Raw genomic sequence first — 19,720 nt, forward strand, 5'->3', positions numbered from 1 at the left:
GATACACTTAAAAGATCATTTTTCTCCTTTGTTATTGACTGCTTGCACTGCTCTAAGACAGGAAGGGCTTTCATTTTTTATGCAAGCCATGAGCCCCCCAGGGCCCTCTGAACTGTTTAAGAAGAATCAATTTTGAGGTGGGCAAGAGGGGCCGGCAGAGCTCCGTTCTGGGAGGCCTCCCCTCAGATTGCTTACAAGTTTGGGCAGACTGGGGGCTGCTCCCAGCCCTGCTGTGCTCTGGCACGGCGCTGCTTCCCACTCTTGAAGGTCTGTGGTTAGCGTTCACTCACAACTGTAATCTATAGCATGCATATGAGCAACAAAATCAGCAAAAAAGTTCCACAGAAGCAAAACAATCACCACTGATGGAGATAAACAGCAATATTGCTGCTAAGCAAAGCAGTCCTTGGCACTGTGTAGCGGCAGGAAACCATTACCTCGTGACAAGGTTTTAATACCCTGACATCGTTGCAATTACACCCAGGCAACCTAACAAAACAAATTCACTGTATGGCAGAAAATATTTCCAATTCAATGTTGCAACGTTTATTTTTTAATTACAGCACAAAGAATACTTCTGGGGTGTGGAAGAACGTAATCTATCATTTGCTCTGAAGTGACACACTTATGGGAAATGCTCTGTACTATAACTTTCTATGCCACAAGTAGTAACTACAAGCAATGTCTTAGGCAAGGAATGCAGAGAGCTTGGGTGCGGTGCTGGGAGATGCTTCTTATCCCTCCATCTCCCTCCCCACCAGCCGGAGCCGAAGGCAAGCCTCATTGTGCTGCACTGGGACATTCGTCACTCCTCTCGTTTTATGCGTGTCCCACAGCTCCCTACCTGCAATGCACCTTGCACAAGAAGGGCTTTAACAGTTTGGATACAGGCTGCGCAAGAGCACAAATACAAATTTTAATTAAAAGGAATGGTATTTTTATAGGTCACTTAAAGAACAATTATGCCTACCACTTGACTGACAGACAAGTCACATTTTAACATGAAAACCCCACTGGGGTCGAGGAGGTAGAATTAATCTTTGTCTTTATAAATTGATGAACTCCCAGAGTATGCTCCCACTGCATTTAATACTGCTTTGCTCTGCCATTTCATGAAAAAAAAAAAATATCTGTATCTTTCTATTACCCTTCCCTTCCACTTCTTTTACATCCTCACAAAGTTGACTCACAAAAACTGAGTTGCCAGTGCTGCTCTCCTTTTACTGAGTGCCTGTACTGCAAAACGCAGTGGTGCGTAGAAATACAGAAGATTGGTCTGCAGTAATTAGCTTGGGTACCCGAGGCAGCTCAGCTGAGTTAGCTGGAAGCAGGATAAACGAGTCCAGGAAGAATGTTGTGCCATATTGCTTTGAGTCTCCGCAGACCACGCTGCGCAGCATGACTGGGTGCGAAGGTGACCACTGCGTTCCTGAATTCCCTTCAAAGCAGACCACAAGAATCAGCTCCAAGCTCAGCTTAAATGCCTTGAGACTGTTATAGGAATCCCTCACATCTCTGAGGCAAGCAGAAAGTGTCTCAAAACAGCCTGGAAATTGTCCAAATGAAGTGTAGAGACAACAGTGCTGGATCTAAGCTAACACACACACCACAGTTGGTAATACGTTATTCTGATTACCAATTCAAAGATTCAATGGAAGAGATGAGTTCAATGAGTCTCACAGCATCCTCTGAACTGCTGTTGCTACAAGCAAAAACATTACATGAGGTAGCCATAAAATATGCTGGCTGTTTAAGTTCTCCCAGGAAGGTCATCATTAACAGAAGCCAGAAACCCAAGGCTGCATGGAGAGTAATGGACAAGAAGCAAGCAATGTGCCTCGATCTGATCAGGTAAAGATCAGTTTTGACCTTTGTGAGCTTCAACTCCTTCTGAAAGAGACAGACCAATGTAGGTGAAGAAGAAATGACACCAAAGCAAGGAGGGAATTCAGGTGACAAAGTTATGCTCAGTGCTTGGAGCTGAAAAGGGACTGAAGAAAGATGCAGCTGAAGAGACTGCAGCATACTGAAAGCTGAAGACTGAGAGGAAATAAAGACTTAGAATGAATGACAAAGGAGAACTAAAGCTCATCAGATGACAGGTGTCTGGTTATGACACACCTGCATTTGAATACACTCTAAACCAGCTAAGTTAGAGGGCATACTCTCATAACAGGAACAGTTGACAACCCCCTGGCCAACACACTATAAGGCATAAGTATTGTTTGTGTTAGAAAGAGTGCAGATAACCTAAACAGTTTTCCCAAATTTCTATACAAACATATCCCCAAATGGCAAACAGGCTTGTATACATGAAATCCATCAGGAAAGTTGCTTGTTACCAGAAAGAAATAAGACGGAAATCAGAATCTATGTCCTAAAACTCCAAACATACCCAATAGGTGGCTGGGTGTTGATGGTGAAACTGGAAGCCAAATGTTTACTTCAGCAATTACCTACATACGAGACACCAATTTACTTAGCAACTGCATTGCAATTTATGAAAGACCAATGAAGCATACACAGTTTATGTAGGAGCAGGATCTGAATGTAATGCTAACAGAGAAGTTCCTGAGTGCAAGAACTGGGTACAGCAAAAGGCAAAGCACAGCAGTGAGCCTCAAGGCTGTTACTGAGATCTAGACCCAACCAGAATGACCAATAAGCCAAATCCTTCAGTGCCAAGCAGGAAGCAGCCACCTCAGTTTCTAATGGGCTTGTCCTTATCAGAGAAGCACAACCCACAGACTCAGCACTCTTTTATTTTTCCTGAGTATTTTCTTGGCTATTTCAAATGAGAAATACTGCTTGGATGCCTTTAGGCTGGTTTATGAAGCCATGCTACTAAGCACAGAAGTCCAAATGCTACAACAAACTGCTCCTCACTAAAACATTTCCAACCATTGAGCTGGTATCAAGTCTTGGCAAAGAGAAGATTTCTCAATGAGCAGACCCTACAACAGTAGTTACTGACATCCCTCCTCTTCTTGATTGCCATCTCGATCCAAACCACCTCACACAGGTCTACTGGTAAACAGACCTCTGAGCCCTGATGACAATATGGATTCCGATCGTCTTTTCCCTCAAGACAAAGATTTGCTGACTCGGAGGACTGCTAGCCTCAGAAATAAGGGGACGAAACCTTTCACTTTGTAACACTCCTGAATATTTCCATCTGCACTACCATACTCATGCAGCCATGGAGAAAAACATGGCATGAACCCCTCTAACACAAAGTTAGTACATCTATTTTTTATCAGTCTCCATACGTCCACTATCCACTATCTTGATTTCACTATTATATTAGATGTTTCAGTGCACAAGCATATAACAAGTAGAAAACACCATTTTTAATCCTCCAAACAACTAATACACCAAAACAATTTTAGTGACACAACATAAGGACATGAACTCGATGGTTCAGTGATGACTCGCTACCAGTTACTGACCACACAACCTGAAAACCTGCTAAACTGATGATACTGTTTCTTTCACCCAGTCACTAGCCACAAGCAACAGCAATGACTTGCTGACCTTGCAAGGCAAACATAGTACAGGACTCAGACTCAGAAAATATTCACTTCTACCAAGGTGACAGTGATGTCTGACCCGTGGTGATCATTAATTGAGACAAAGTGAGGTCAATATGTATCTTGAGTTCAATATATGCACCTAGAGATACAATTAATCTTCGACCAGAAAGTACCCTCTGAGCTCTTTATTGACAGATGTGTGTTACAAAAGATTTCTCTTCACAATATCAGTTGCGAAAATTCTATACATTTCATGAAATGGGCATGGAGTACACCATCATTCACTGTTCTACTTTCCCCCAGATTTGTACAGCTGGTTACAGTGACCAGAACAAAACACAGTCCAGCAGCCTAGGAGTAAGAGACAGCAGATGACAGCACAAAAGTTTTAAACTCTGTTAGACTAACTGTACCCCATATGGTCTTTCTGAATCAGCATTTCATTTTTTACTGATACATGCTCCTGATGATTCCAACATCATCAGATGCTTCTAGCACAGCTACTGGTATCTATAAACATTTACACATCGAGTTAGCAGTCTTTCACACTTTCAATCATCATCCCAAAGCATTTTACAAATTGCTTTTTCGTTAACCTTGACAGGAAGCAACAAAACCTCACAGTTAAGTCAATTATCTTGGGTCACAGAACAGGTCAGTGATGGACTCCACGTATCTCCGTATCCCAAACACTTTCACTTACCACAATACCATGCAGCTATCAAATGATAAAATATAAAAGGTGAATAACTAGACGAGAAAGCCAGGCTAGGTAACAAAAATTAAACTGAGCTCATACCTACTTTTTCTATCTATTCCCCCTTGCCAGGAATGTTACAAAATATTAAAAAATAAAAAAATGCTGCCTGGACCACTCACATGAAGGTAACTGCCTGAGCTAGCGCATAACTATATTCAAAGCTCTTCAGGGAGCTTGCTTTTTACAGCTTGCAGAAGAAAGTAAGTTGTATAGGATCTTTAACAGTGATTTGAGAAGTATTACCTCACCTGCTTTAATGATGCTACTCTAGAAAGCTCACCAAATAGTTCCACTGATACAGATATGCCTTCAAAGAAGATGAATACAAATAAGGAGACTGGAAGAAGAATGTAATAATTCCCATTCTATTAGCATTTCCACAAAAACAGCAAAAAGCAAGCAAGCAAACAAAAAAGCTCATTAATTAGAAGATTTTGTATTTATTGTTTCTGAACTACTAGCTTCATATGACAGTAGTTTGAAAGGTACCATTCAAGGTGAGTAGGAAATGGGTAGCACGACTACTCTCGTGATGGTGTTGCAGAGGCAGTGCTATGCAAAATGTGAAACAGCCCCACCACAACAAACCTCCTATCTAAAAAGAAGCCTCCAGCGTGGTGCTGCAAACTGCAGAAGTAGGTACTAAGGGCAAAGTCAGTGTCTTCTTCTGGAACTGTGAACAGTATTCAGACAGCAGAACCTGCCAAAGCTCTGAAACAAGCGAACAGTGTTGTCCTACCTAACTCAAGAGTATATCACTGGAGGTCTACGTGTAACCTATGAAGGATAAATAAGCCCTGTTCCCAACTTTCCAGCAAAGGCTAAGGACAGTCTGGGCATTCTCCTAAGTACTTTTGTGCTATTGATGCAAAAGAAACTCTCACAAACCAAAAAAAAAAAGCCAGTGTCCTAACTAGATCCAGGTGTGTGAAATTTAATTTCCCTGAGGGCTGAGAGGGAAGATTGGGTAAGAAAACTGGGACATGAATGGATTGGTTAATATGAAAACCTGAAATAGCCCTCGGCAGAAATTTGGAAGTATTGTGAAATGCTATTCAAGAAGAACCCACCTTCATATGCAGGGAGTAACTCAAGATGGGAGATGTAGCAATGCAAACAGATGCCACAATAGATTGTAGTAGGAAAAAATATATAAGGCTTTTAATGAAATCTTTCAACTCTACAGTAAGAATACAGGATGTGGCAATTTGATGCTTTGGAATTATGCAAAGGTTTGTACTGGGTGACTTGGACAGTACTAATTAGAAGTCCAGATGCTTTGAACTTGTGATAGACCACACTGTTGATATTGCCGATAACAGATATCAGAGAGCTGATCCCCATACGATCAAAGTCAATCATTTTTCCATTTAGTCATGACAGTCATTTGACTTTGTCTTAGGCTGGTGCACAACACCTTTTGGTACATACCATATAGACAGCATTAAAGCTTAGAGGTGTAGAAATGCCATCTCCAAGCAAAGGGTTTGATCTTACGCAAGATGATAATGCACTGAGAGAAGGTGAGTAAGCTGCTTAAGTTCAACTATCAGAACTAACAGGCCTGTGCTTCCTCTGCTCATAATCAGATCTAAAACCTCAACCCGGTTTTCTCAGACTCCTTGGTGACCATGAGAATGGGTACCCATCTTCCCTGGAATAAAAACCATGAGGTTTACTCTGGGCTGTTGAAAACAGACTGATTTCTGAAAAACTTCATTTGCAAAAGCAAAGCAATTAAAAACATAAATAAAGCAGGGCACCCAAATTCTTAATAGATAATGTTGTGTTACGAAATATTCTGCACAATCTAGTTCAAAACAAATTCCAAAACCACAGGACTCCTCACAGAGTACAAACAGCACTGTTTGGTTTGCTCACATAAATATATGCATAACCATTGATTGGCAACTGAGAAGCAGGAGGAACAGTCTGCACATGGGTGAATGCATCACAACTTAGAGCCTTCTTGGGGGGAGGTGCACGAAAGGACATCTGTCCCTGCTCAAGCATGTAAAGAAAACTACTTTTTTTCAGCAAACTAACCTTACATTAGGTCCTCTAGGCAGATACACTGATTCCAATTGCCTCTTCATGAAGCCTAGCTCTGGCAAATTGTATTATTCAGATGCATGAGATCATGTCTGAGGCATAGTCTCACTGATGGCTTGGGAGATCCTGAAGCCTGTTGATGCAATACAATGATCATATGGGATCTTCCTTGTGAGGACAACAGGAATCTGAGCTGGGATCCCCTAAATTCTGTACAGCTGATTTTTTTAAATGAAATTTAAGCATTAGTTCAGCTTCAGAAATTTAAATTCCAGTCCAGGCTTACTCAATTCAAGCCAGCAGAAGATAAGCTGCTTGTTTGCTGCATTGTTTCATGGTACCAGCCTTTGACCAGGATTCAGTTAGGCCTCAATTCCTTGCGTTCTTTGTATGAACATTTGAGGGAAGCCCACAAAGGTCTTTCCACAGGAAGGGGCAGGGAGCCAGCATCAGCAGCAAGATGCTTTTCTAATCTTTCCTGGGTTTTCCTTGGAGGAAAGGATAGATAGCTGTCAGTAGGAATTTTACATATCAAGTTATAAATTGGTTCCAGGGATCTAAGAAAAGAATTACGGAAAATGTACCCTGCAAACTGCAAATCTTTACCTGGTACTAGTTAAGGAACCCTTTCCAATTCCTACTGTATTGTTCAAGAAGAAGAGAATGGAGAGGAACAAGATCAGTTGTTATTAAATCCAAAAGATGAAGAAACAATACACTCACTCCAAAGCAAAGTGCTCTATCAGGATGGGTCTCCTCCACACTGGCAAGTCATAGTGACTCCAAAACTGCTGCTTTGGATATCACCCTTTCAATCTCACAAAGAAAGATGACTCTGGTACCTGGCCCACAGATGAAAGGTTCATTTTAGGCTTCTGGCCCTTAGACTACATGTAATACGAGTCAGGAGCCTAATGACTTTCATGTCTCAACCTGTTAGATGCTGGAGCCTGCAACCTATGCTTTGACTCATCCCCGGAGCAGTGCTCTTTCAGGCAAGATAATCAAGACCTTATTTTTCACAAGCAATACTTCATGTGACAGTGAGCCTCAGGAGGCTTCAACTCACCCAAAAAGATCTGTTAGACCCTGCCTTAGTTTTGATCTCATTCACAAATGTGATATTGGTAGAAAAAGAAAACATTAAACAAAGTTGACCACAGTTTTGGCCTAGAGTAATCCGGCGCTAAAAAAGTCAGTCTGTTGAGTACAGACTGATCAGATCAGGCTCTGAGGAACAACTTGTACTAAGGTCCAAACATTACTGGGTGATTAGTACCTAAAACTTACCATACACACACATGCACAACGCTAGAAATAAATTGTTAAGATCTCACAGACAAAAAGAAACTACAGTATCGTGATTGCCAGCTTATTGCTTCACGCCACTGTCTTGACATCCAAACGAGTTTTGTAATTGTTCTTTTGAAGCTACTGATGTTAAAAAAGAAACATCTCAAGTTCTGGAAGTGGCTGGGAATTCCAGATTCTAATAGCTGTGCTGGAATTATTCACTCATCAAGGGGTTCAAAAGACACTTTCTGTCAGAACTGAGACATAAATGCATGTCAGAACGACTTGAAACAGAATGACTATAACTTAGAGTTTGGGTTTTCTATACGTTATGTTTGAAGAGATTTAAAATGTTTAATTTATTAAACTGGCTTTGATACTAGAGGCATAGCTTCCACTTTAAAGTGTTACAATAACTCGATTGAATGTAGATGCATTAAGTTTAAATTCCACTGCCACTAAACACTTAGGAAAGATATTTCAGTTTCTTCACTTAAAAAGAAATACGCTGTCCTGGTGAATTTGACATGGAAACAGAAGCTGCATACATTTCATAGCAACAGCCTCTCCTGCTGCACTGTAAGAAAGCATATACAGCAGGAAGGCATTTCCCTACTATTTCAAACACCCATCACTACCCCATCTACCGAGGGAATGCTAATACCCAATCCTAGAAGCTGAACACAACCAGGTCCTAAGAAAAATTCCTGAGATGGGGAGGTTCCATTTTTGAAGAACAGTTCGAGTTTTTCCAGACATTGCTTCAGTCTCTCAAGGTGGGCCTGTGGTCTGGCAGTGCCTCTATTAGTTATATCTGCCTGGTCTGCTTTGAAAAAGTGTCAGAAGAAAGGCCATGTGTCCAGCTGTTTCTCTTTCACGTGCCTTTATTTACCATTCTCTTCACCTAGCACTGTCAGGTCTCAGTGTTAGAAGCACTCCTCCAGTCCTACTTAAAACTATGCTGACAATGCTGCAGAGGCAGTAGTATCAGTGAAAACTACTCTTAGAACAAAACCATACTCCGTGAAGTGCACCTTATGTCCTTTGGAAAGGCCAGTTAGTGTTGTGGGATCAAGAAACTCATGAAATCATTCCCCACAACCCAGTAAAAAAGAGCTGATGGAAACAAAAGCTTAGCAAGACAAAAGAAATTATCTAAATAAATGCTTCAGCTGTGAATTGCTGTTACTAAAATAGCTCAAAATAATGGGCAAAGGTGACACTGGAGATCAGTCATGTGACAGGGCAATAATTAATAGAGGGAATTGCTCGTGAAGCAGAAAAGGAGAATTGGTTTGCTTGAATTGCAGTAAGGACCTTTCTGGGTCCTTGCTAAACGAACCACTAAACTAAGATTCAACTAGAGCGACAAGATGCCACCAAAACATCCTATCATGGACTAGCATGAGTACTTCTATTTACTGCAAGATTCTCTTCAATTTCTCTAGGTCTCCAAATGAGAATTAAAAGTCTCATTGCGATGGGAAATATCATTTAAATCATTTACATGATCATCAACCAAAAAAAAGTTATCTCAGTGCTAATAAGGTGACAATGCTGCCAAATGTCTATGGCCAAGGATCAGATAGATTGCACTGCTCTTCTCCCACTAATCTCCCATGCACTAATCCATCTGTCCCGTTAGAATGAGCCTCGCCTCTCTGCAGAAGGTCACACATCAAGGGGGCAGTGGGACCCCTTTGGGTCTTCTGCTCCTATGAACCCATAGACTTACGCTGACTATACTATGCAGAGCTTCTTTTCTGCCTTAGCAGTGCAGAGCTGAGAGAGAGGAGTACAAGTGGCTGGGGAGAAAGGGGAGCTGTGCCTTAGAATTCTTCCATCTCTGTTCAAATGCTGGTGAGGAAAGACCATGAAGGTAAAAGTTCTCCTTCTAGAGTAGGTATAGACTAATGCTGCAGACACAATCAACCTCTGACTGATAACCACTTTCAGAATTACAATATTCTACCATGTTTATCTGCCACCCCCACTATGAAACATTCTCACACTGTATGTTCAGTGAACCCTTGTTCTCTTAAAACTGCACTTCTATTACATCTACTCTATATACATACAACCCTTTACTCATGCATTCAAAAGCCTTCTAATTGCTTAATACCAGTAAGTTACCAAAGCCACATATTTTCCATTCTTTTTTTTCTATCTTTTAGAAGATATATAAAGTGAGAATGTGAGAATTAGAAGTCTAATTATCTGAAAAGTCCTAAGATGCTACAAAAAGTATGAAGTCAGTGCTGCCCTATATTTTGTTACATATAACCTTATGTGACACATCTAAGAGTATACTTTGACAGTACAGGAAAAAAAGGTCTCCAAAAGACCAGAAAACAAACAAACAAACAAAGTGAAAGGAAAAAAAAAAGCCAAACAAAACAAATATCCCAACATCCCCAACTTTGGACTTAAATGCAGTATTCGTACAGCTTTTGGTAGCAATAAACTGCAGAATGGATGCATGGGCATAAAACTACGGTAGAAAGTCAGTGTTCTTTACTTTTAGTATGTAAACACAGGGATCTGCAGAGATGCCATTTGTCTGAAACACAGCGGATCAGAGAAAGAAAGGTCAGTCTCTAACCTCCTATGAACAAAGAAACCTAATTTCATTTTGAAACAAAAGGAACTAAATTTATCACTCTAAGACAGCCTCAGGACGTCCAAGCATGAAATCGAAGAAAAGGAGTTTCCAAAGACATGCAGAACAATCTTTTGAAAGTTACCTGGAATCGGGATATTTTGTAAGCGTGGCCAAGCTGCTGGTATACATGTGCCCACCCACATCAATGTGAACTGGTGCGTTGGATTTTGTGAGTTGTGCTGGAGTGGGGATGCCTTGATTGTTCAATGGAGATGCAGGGGATCTAGTGATCAGAGGTCTTGACATATTGGGCCGACTGTCCTGTGAAGAGATAGACCTGGGTTAATGATCTTCTTGAAAACCTCGCAGAAACCCACAGCCTCCAGTCAACAGCACTGTCTCGTAGCCTCAGCTTACCATTTTCATCTTATTAAAGCACAGACAAATCTTGGCAGTTTTTAAAATCAATCCATCTGCGAAAGTCTCAACTGGCTGCGTTTCAAATAGGCAAAGCGTGGCAGAATGCAACGATCAAGCCCACAAAGTAGAAATCACGTTTGATACAAGTTCCTCCTGAACACTGCTTATGACAGACGACCCGTACAGAAGAGAGAAAGACGCTCATTCTCGTATTTCAGAGCTGATAAAGTCTCTGACAAAAGCACCACGAGCCGCAGACAGAAAGACTAAGAACAATTACTATTTTCTTTAATTAAAACCCACAGGTAGAATTTACGCTCCTTCCCAAGCCCTCCGTCATCGCTATGCAGTCAGAAGAGAAATACGAACCCTCAACTCCTCCATTCTGCACACTCTTCTCTCGAATTTCCAACTCACATAGCACGGAAACAGAAGCAGAAACACCTGGACTAGTCAACTGCTCACGCGCTGCACACCACTGGACATCGGCAGCCTTTGAGAAAGACATCTTCCATTTAAAAGTTACACGGATGGCGAGAGCTGCCCCTGCGTGCCCCACATAGGCGGCGGGTCTGAGCGGCTTCCCCGGGCAGGCGGACTCCCAAAGTGGAGCGGGAGCTGATGCTGATGAAACCAACTTTTAGTCACAAAGGCAGGGATGTAACGCCAGCGAGCAGCGTGCTCCTCGTCTGCGCACCCGGCGGGGTGGGGCAGGGCAGAGCCATTTGCCCGAGCCAGTAAGGCAGGCTGTATTCAAAGCTGGGGATTAAAATAGAAATGCGTTCGAGAGCGGTTTTGGGACGACCGCGCTTTCTACTGAAGGAAAGCTCCACGCTGGTGGAATCTTATAGAGATGCCCTGAGAAATAAAAGCCCTTGCAAATTACACAGTTTTACATTTAAAAGGTAAGCAAAGCAGCGAGAAGTCAGATACACTTCATCACAAAACTCTCTTTGTTCTTTCAACACGTCTTTTAGCTGCAAAACCTAATGGCTTCTTTGTAAACATCTCACAGAGCTGGGTACTAAGCCTCGCCGAAGCAGAGTTACGGGGAATTTGGACTGGCGAAGCCCTTGGCCGTTGAAAACACGTATGTTTTTCATGGCTGCTAAAGATTCAAACCATACAGGCAACGTGAGCCAGGTAAACGTCTCACCGAAATGATTTACAGGCCAGCGTTGCACAATAAATTCAAGTAATACGTAACAAAAGGCATCTATAAACCACAAGGTACTTAACTAATTTTCTTTCATACACAAAAGCAAAGCTTTGGTCAAATACTGATAAAAATGAAGAGGATGAAGAAAAACGCCTGGTTTAGATGTTGGGGTCCAGGGGGGTGCTGCTTGTTTTGCCTTTCCCCCCCCCCCCTCCCCGTTTCTACATAAGCAGAAGTTAATATAAATTTGCAGAAATACCACTCTTAATCACTACAATTGCTTGAGGAGGTGCCTGCAGCACAATGAAGACAAGTCCAGACAAAATACAGTACACACGCTATGCAAAACTGATGTCTGCTATAAATGCTATGCGGTACAACCACCACCCAAGATGTTACTGATCTGCAGCAAGGTACTTAGCAAAATAATGAAGAAAAAATTAAAAACGATGACTGGAAAGGTGAAAATAAGAAGGCAAGAAACGATACCGACTGAGGATAAAGCGCTCACGGTGGGGTAGGGAACGCATTTCAGTGCTCAAAAGCAGGCAAACAATTTGAAAAGCCAACAAAGAAAGCTGAGACCAAAGAGAGAAATAAATTCCGCAACTTATATGAAATAGACATCATCACCCCCTTACTGGGATCCTCTCAGTCAGAAAAACACAGCCCTGTAACAATTTAGCAGACTGCAGCACTGTGGAGCCTGTAATAGTTTTTCAATTGGACACATTCTCCTGTATATCCTGCCCAGGGCTGCTCGGGAGAAAATGAACAGATTTGCAGGGTTAATATTGTAGTTAGGCTGGGACCTCATTCAGCAGAGCTGTGATAGTGCTGGGCATATGAAACAGGAGGACAAGGCATAGGATAAACATCACTGCGAGAATGGGCGATAGCTCAAAAGACCGTGGGCATTTCACAAGGCAAAAAAAAAAAAAAAAAAAGGTAAGAAAACAGCACTGGTTTCCAAAAGTGAGACATAACCAAGCAGCCCTGTACACGGTTTGCCTACTAAAACTCCCAATAAATAAATAAATATAACTATATTAAAACCTTTGCTATTTTATTTCACCATCCTCCTTTTCAGCGTTCCTCCTTCAAGCTACCTGCATCGTTCTGCCTCAAGAAACAACGCTTGAGTGTTCAGCATTTAGATATTAAACACAATAACCTAACGCTGCTCCAGCCCTAGCTTATAACGATGAAACTCTTTCACTCCTCCTTTGGTGACCACTTTGAAATTATGCAGTGGTAGCTCTGCTATTCTACTACTTCTATCCAGTTGCCCTTGAGAAATTGATGCAGAAATGGGATTCAGAGAACTGAGTGATTAAAAAACAGCTTCTTCTGTGTGGCACGTGCCACCAGCATAGCAGAGAAGATCATTGTTCAACAGGCATGGTGTTAAGGCTACTCTGCTTAACAGATTTGAGTTAAATTGTTGTAGTAGTTCAGCTACGGAGACAGTGAGATGGGAAGATAGTCTCCCTGAAAGAACATCCAGAACTATCGCAAATATGAATTGAGCAAGCTTGATAGAAAAAAAGTGGTCACAATAAGGCACTACTGGTAAATTAAACTTCCACTAACCTGAAGTGATTACAAATACCATTCCTTAGAAACACTCAGAAGAGAGAAGGGAGTCGTAGAAACCAAACTCAGTGGGATCTGGATAATTACAACCTATTTAAAATACCTGGTGACAAAAACAACCAAAAGGCTCCTCAGCAGCCTGCCTTGGTGTGCTCTGTCTCACGTAGGTCCCTGTGCTCAGGAAGGGTTTGTACTTCAACCATGGCTGCTCCCACATGGGAGGGAGATTATGGAGGTGGTTTTCTGCCTTGGGAATTGCACCGACTTATTCATGAGTGGGACACAGAGCACAGCCAGAGTCTGTGCTGGCTATAGGAGCAGTTGCCTTCCAGCTCTCCGAGCAGTTCACTTTTCCACTTGGTATCTTTCCTTTCCAAACATTTCAATATTTATCCTATGAAAAAAATTAAATAAGAACAGGAAATCCCAGGTTTCACAACACTTCCTGTGGACTGAAATACTTGAGATACTTTGTAAAACATTTATCATTATTTGCCCTCCAATATTTTGATTCCAACAACTTTTCAAATTAATGAGTTCCGATTTCAAACCCAGAACAAATTTATTGCTCAAACTACATACTCAAAAGAGCTGCTGAAAGCTATATGCTGGGCAGGTTAAAGATATTTAGGTCTTACAGGACACTGAAGTTTTGGTTCAGCAAACAAAACCACTACCCTATGAGAAAAACAATTTGGGTCTCCTCTGTTTACCTGCTATTACTAGGGGGAGCCTTCAAATAACAAGTAGTTGATAGGTCCGGGTCTTTCGAGTACATTTGAATCCACTTCTCACTTTCTGCCCTATGTGAGCCCTCATGTAGAGTCAAAGGAACCAAAAGCAGCCTTGCCTGAACTTTTCCCTGAGTCTACAAAAATCCTTAGGATCAAGAAGGTTTTCTACCAAATGGTACTGAGGATCATGGTGGAAACCTCTCAGATATCCTCACCTCTCTGCCTTTTTTTCTCATCAACTCAGTTAAATAGTATTGTTAAAGAATAAGCATTTACATCCAGGCTGAAAAAAAAAAACCACACAGCTGTAGGGCTGAGATGTGCACCAGAACATCTGGTCTACCAAAGAACAACACAGTAACCATGCCAATCTGGTGGCAAATGGAAGAAATAAGAGATATCTGAAGAATATGAGGTATTACAATGGACTGCTAAGCATACAAAATCAAAGAAACAAGAGGCCTCCTCCCCCCTGAAAATATTAGCTCATGTTAGGATGCTATGATTAGAAGTGGTTTCAGAAGTGTTATTTACACTCTGTGGTCTTAATCAAAGTCATTTCAGTTCCCTTCTCAAGCCAAGAACCTTGACAAAAACCACACCACTATAAGACAACCCTAGCTCACTCACTGGAGGATCAACATTCAAGTTCAAAGCATCTACTTAACTCCTGTGACCAAGAGGATCATTTCAGGCTGTGGGTCAAGGCATATCTGGACAGGGTTAATATAGCAAACACACTGCCCATGAGCCTGCTTAGCTCAAGAAGGAATGTATAAATACTACTCAGTATGATTCAGTTCTAGTCTTTGTACCAAACTGTAAAATTATTGGATCCTCCCTGTCACAATTCAAACCATAATCCCTGTTGAGAAAGTCACAGCTACGTACTTCAAACATTCTTGGACGTTTCAGGGGGAGATGAGGACAAGTTGTCTCATCTAGGCAGGCCAGAAGAAATGATAATCATGCAACAGTTTATTGCAACAAATCCAATCATTATATTTTCTTACAGTAGAAAGCCATGAGAGATAGATGTTTCTCTTCACAGCTTTGTGTCGAGGAACCACCTGAAGTGGCAAAAGTAGTCAGCACAGTCACACCAGCAATTTCCAACAGAAACATCTTTGAATGTACATATGCCACTGCGTCAAAAATGAATCCAAACAGCTAAAAGTCTTCCAAAGCACAAGGGTTTTTTCCTTTAGTACACAGCAGGAGCCATTTATATCTCACAGTCAGCTGTGCTCCTTGACTCTGAAATAACAGTGGACTGATCCTTAGGGGAGCTCATGGGGATGCACAAAACCCTGCTTCATGTCCCTCATGCAAACCAAGAACATTAAGATGACTCTAATTTGGCTCCTGCAGAAGTGTCCTCATTCCAAGGAGACACTTTTTTCAAAATAAACATTTCATTAAAGATTAAAAAAAATTGTGATCACGTCTCACCACAATGCTTTAGTAAGTACCCTCCACTTTGTTCCAGCTCAGCAGAAACAGTCACCACAACAAAGAGGCTGGAGAAAGGATTTATTCAATATAAACAGTATCAGTACAGTACAAACAACTCCTCTGGAAGGTGTAACAAGCACAAAGAGATACAGAGCTATGTGTCTGGGAAGCTTGTTCTGCTGGAAGGTGAAAACCCATCCCTAGTATCCTCCATGACTAGTGACGTCCTCACAGTGAGTTCTCTGGTTTTGGCCATGGTACGCCACATCTGCAGAGAACACCAGGTTGTGCTGGCCCCTCAGACAGCCCTGCAAGGTGTTCAGAGATGACCATGCACAGCACAGAGTATGCCAGATGCTTCTCAGTCTCCTAAGTGCCGTGGCAGTGCCTTCTCTTCACCTTCATTCTGAAGAACAGACACAAAGGAAGTGGCTCGGACCCTTTGCAAAAAGTCTTTAGACTTTTTGCACTTCACACATATCAATGCTCTTTTTTCTTCTTCTTCACCTTTACACTGATGGTAGCTCTCTGAGGAGATGTCTGGGCTGCAGTGGTGCCATCAGGTCTGCAAAACAAAGAAGTAACGCATCACCTTCCCTGGCAAAAATCTGCCGATTGTGCTGTAATGTTTTGCCTTTCATCAATATAATCTGAATGCTCTTTCCCTTGCAGCTGCAAGCTTTAAACTGCTGACTCTGAACATTAAGAATTACATTTATAAAGCAGAACTCCAAAACAATTGTTTGAGTGCTGTGTGAGAGACAGGCCCAAAACACCATCAGATGCAATTTAGTGCCACAGTAAGTTGAGATACTAGGCCCCCTGAGACTCGGTGGTAGTACTAGAAGAATTATTTTAGATCTCTGGAGGAAAAACCTCATTTTACATCCTGAATGCCTGTCAACATGTGATGGAAGACCAAATTATTCTATACAAGACAGTCAAGTACAATAGAGAGCTTGAGAAGTCAGGACGGTTTCTCTGAGATGCTGAAGCACTGATTACAGCACAAGACCAACTACTTTACTAAGCAGCAGCTCACTCTGCCTACAACCACTACCACATCTGCAGCACTCAGTACCATTTGCAGAAATATGGACAGATATGCACTTCATAATAAGGTGTGTGACACATGACTGCCTGAGAGAAGTCAGAGATACTCATAGGGTATCATAGCCAGGGAATATGGTCCAGGCCATCAAAAGATAAAGATATGGCTGAAACTAACTCCTGGAGGTGAGATCATCTGTATGATGCAATACAAAACAGCAAAGGTGACTGGGGCACTTACCTGACAGGACAGTTTCAACTGCTACGTCCTCCTTGTCTCAGAGGCTCTGGCCCCAGTGGGCCCTCAGGACGAGTCTCCCTTGCTCCGTATCCTACACGCTACTCTCACAGCCTCCTCCTCTGGATGCAGGCACAGCTGGGCACACCAGCCTGTGAAGTGCTGCAAGAGCTGGAGAGAACATGGTTGAATTTCCTTGGCAAAATGAGTCTTGCTGGAACTTCATCAGAGCTGATCAGACCTAGAATAAACACCACAGGTGCAGAGAACCAAGGGCAAGGCAAGATCTATAGGATGAGGGGTATTTCTGCTGGATGGAGAGCACTGCCTACCTGGAGGTTCAGGACAGTGAAAAGTGCCCTTGGATAAGAGCTTGAAGACACTCTGAAAACCCCAACATGCAGGTAGACAGTAGTCAAGCCTGCAGCACACAACTAACTTCAGCAGAACAGCTCTAACCACACTTTCATCATAGACTGGCCACTGATAACTTAAGAAGATCTCTAATTAATTTGAGAAAGAGGCTTTAGGAGTAAGGACAGCAGCTATGCTTATACCATCACTGCAGCAAAGGCAAATCCAAAATCAAGAAAAAGCCAAGTTTACAGAGACAGGACTTCTCTCTGCAAGTGCCCCAAAACTTTTCTGAAGATTCCCCTAGGTCTTGAAACTGCATGCAAAGGTTTACTACTGCCCCTCAAGATATTCTATAGTTTGCACTCTTTATGGAAGATTAACTCAGCCCCTTGTTTGTTTGGGTAAGCGTAACTGAGGCCAGACCAAATACTTTCGCTTATTAAATTCAAGCAACGTAAGTAAAGCTCTATAATTCTGCATGCTGTACCCTCTTCTTGCCATGTGCACCCTCTAAACATTGATCAAGCCAGTGGTAAATGTGGCTGATGCAGGACTTGACTTAAGCCCATAACTCAAACTGGATCTTCTGCATATATGCAACCCAACACACTATTAAAATAAAATCCATGTTAAACTTGGGGGTCAAGCCCAGGTTCATCACCTCCTCCAGCACACAGCCACTAGCCACTTTGCTTTCTGTAATGGAAGCAGACGTCTATGGTCTTCAGACTGGTTGGATTCTCACTTGGGAAAAGTGGCAATTTAATTTACAAGCAAAACCGGATTTGAAAGCAGCTCTCAATTACTACACAGCACACAGCTGCCCACCCAACACTGTATAATCACAGGGTGCATAACCCAGAACGCGGCCAGCAAAACCATCCCGCAACCCTTCGGGAGGATGAAGGAGAGCACCAGACCGAAGGCCAACAGACCTGCTGTACCACCTCTAATGGTGTCCTACAACAGGAGTGGGACAAATGCCTGCAATTTTAGACCATTTGTTCCACTAGGTACTGATTTGCTCTTCATCAGTTTCCACTCAAACTGACAGTAACATTGATTTAGGAGTGACCAAAAGGAAGAGCAGCTCCCCAGCCTGAGCCTCCTCCTACTACACGTGCTCAGCTCCAAATACATAGCCAGGCACCTCCTCTCATGCTTTTGTTCTCACAGACAGAAAGTGGATCCTGCCAGGTACTGCAGGAACTGCTACAAGACACCAATTGCCAACAGATTTCTCAGCCTCAGTGGAGAGAGTCTACAGTTATCTTGGACACATCCATGCCATCATTTTTATTTGTTCATACTAATAAAAGGAAACACAGAGATGAGGAGTCCCTGAGAAAGAGGCTGCCAGGTCTGAGGAGCCTTGCACAGTCTGGCAGCCCTGCCCACAACACTCCAGCTGATACAAAAGCCTTTGCTTCCACTGCCCTGAGGACAACTTCATTTATTTTCCTTTAAAGCTGGAAAATAGGTCACTCATTTCTCTTACCTCTATCAAACCTCAGGTAGCAGAAAGAGGGTGAATTTACCCATAACTGTATGAAAGCAAGCACACAAAGAAGTTTTGCCTTCTGGCAGAGGGCAGATGACAGACCAGTTCTCCTTCACACAAGGCCTTAGCTGTTCCAGCAGCAGCCTTGATCCAAACGCCATGGACCACCTCATCCTGGCTGCATGAGGTGTGGTCTGCCAGTGCCTTCGCAGACAAGATACCTGCCCTGGGACTCCACTGGTGCCCCCACCTCCTCCCTAGAAAAGACAGCCACCTGGGCAGCTGTCCCCAGGCTGGGAATAGCCCAGCATAAAGCAGCCAACAGCTCCTGCTGTACCGATGCTCTACCACAGCCACCTTGGCCCTGAGTGGTACGCAGAGTTCAGGCCAGGAATGGAGGTGGGAAGGAGCAGCTCTGAACACAGGAATCTGCCATCCACTCCTCCCAGGTGGACACTGTAGGTTAAGCTGACTAAATAAGTCACTCATACTTCTCACTCAGGTCCTTCATCCACTTCCAGCAGGCACTCTGAGCACATTCTGTGAGAATCTTTACATATGAAAAACACAAGAGGGGAAAAAAAAACCACACAAGCAACACAACGCTCCTTCCTGAGTTTAAAAAGGGAAGAGCTTCTCTTTGCCAGGACCATGCAGGTACATTTGAATGCAAAGTTAAACAGCTCCTTAAAGATGGTGTCAAAAAGGGAGAAAAACCAACTGGCTACATCCTTCATGAGTCTGCAATTTGTCCAATAACCTCCTGGTAAGAAGAAACACCAAAATACAAGCATTGCTAAAACACGGCTGTTTTGTTTGTGAGTTAAGATCCTATCAGCAGCACATGAACAAAGATTAACATCTTGAACTGCAGTCATATCTGAAGATTTTAAAGACTCGTAAGAATGCAGACTACAGTGGGATAACTGGAAGATTGTCATTAACTGTCAGAATTTGAAAAATGGGCCTT

The 19,720-nt window shown here is 42.5% G+C and overlaps 1 protein-coding gene across 8 annotated transcripts in view; it reads right to left on the reverse strand.

Annotated features, from left to right (window-relative positions):
* Positions 1–19,720, reverse strand: part of KCTD1 (potassium channel tetramerization domain containing 1) — a 96,908-nt gene that overhangs the window by 22,155 nt on the left and 55,033 nt on the right. For 4 of the 8 annotated variants that reach the window (XM_015277996.4, XM_015277995.4, XM_001231830.7 and 1 more), the window contains exon 2: positions 10,383–10,561. In XM_015277996.4, the coding sequence (XP_015133482.1) occupies positions 10,383–10,561 (179 nt within the window). Of the gene's footprint in view, positions 1–10,382; positions 10,562–10,657; positions 16,170–16,895; positions 17,134–19,720 lie in introns of all 8 variants that reach the window. The other 4 variants (XM_046936106.1, XM_046936096.1, XM_004939811.5 and 1 more) reach the window with 2 other exon arrangements.

This window comes from Gallus gallus, chromosome 2 (genome assembly GCF_016699485.2).
Source record: "Gallus gallus isolate bGalGal1 chromosome 2, bGalGal1.mat.broiler.GRCg7b, whole genome shotgun sequence".
NCBI classification, from domain to species: domain Eukaryota; kingdom Metazoa; phylum Chordata; class Aves; order Galliformes; family Phasianidae; genus Gallus; species Gallus gallus.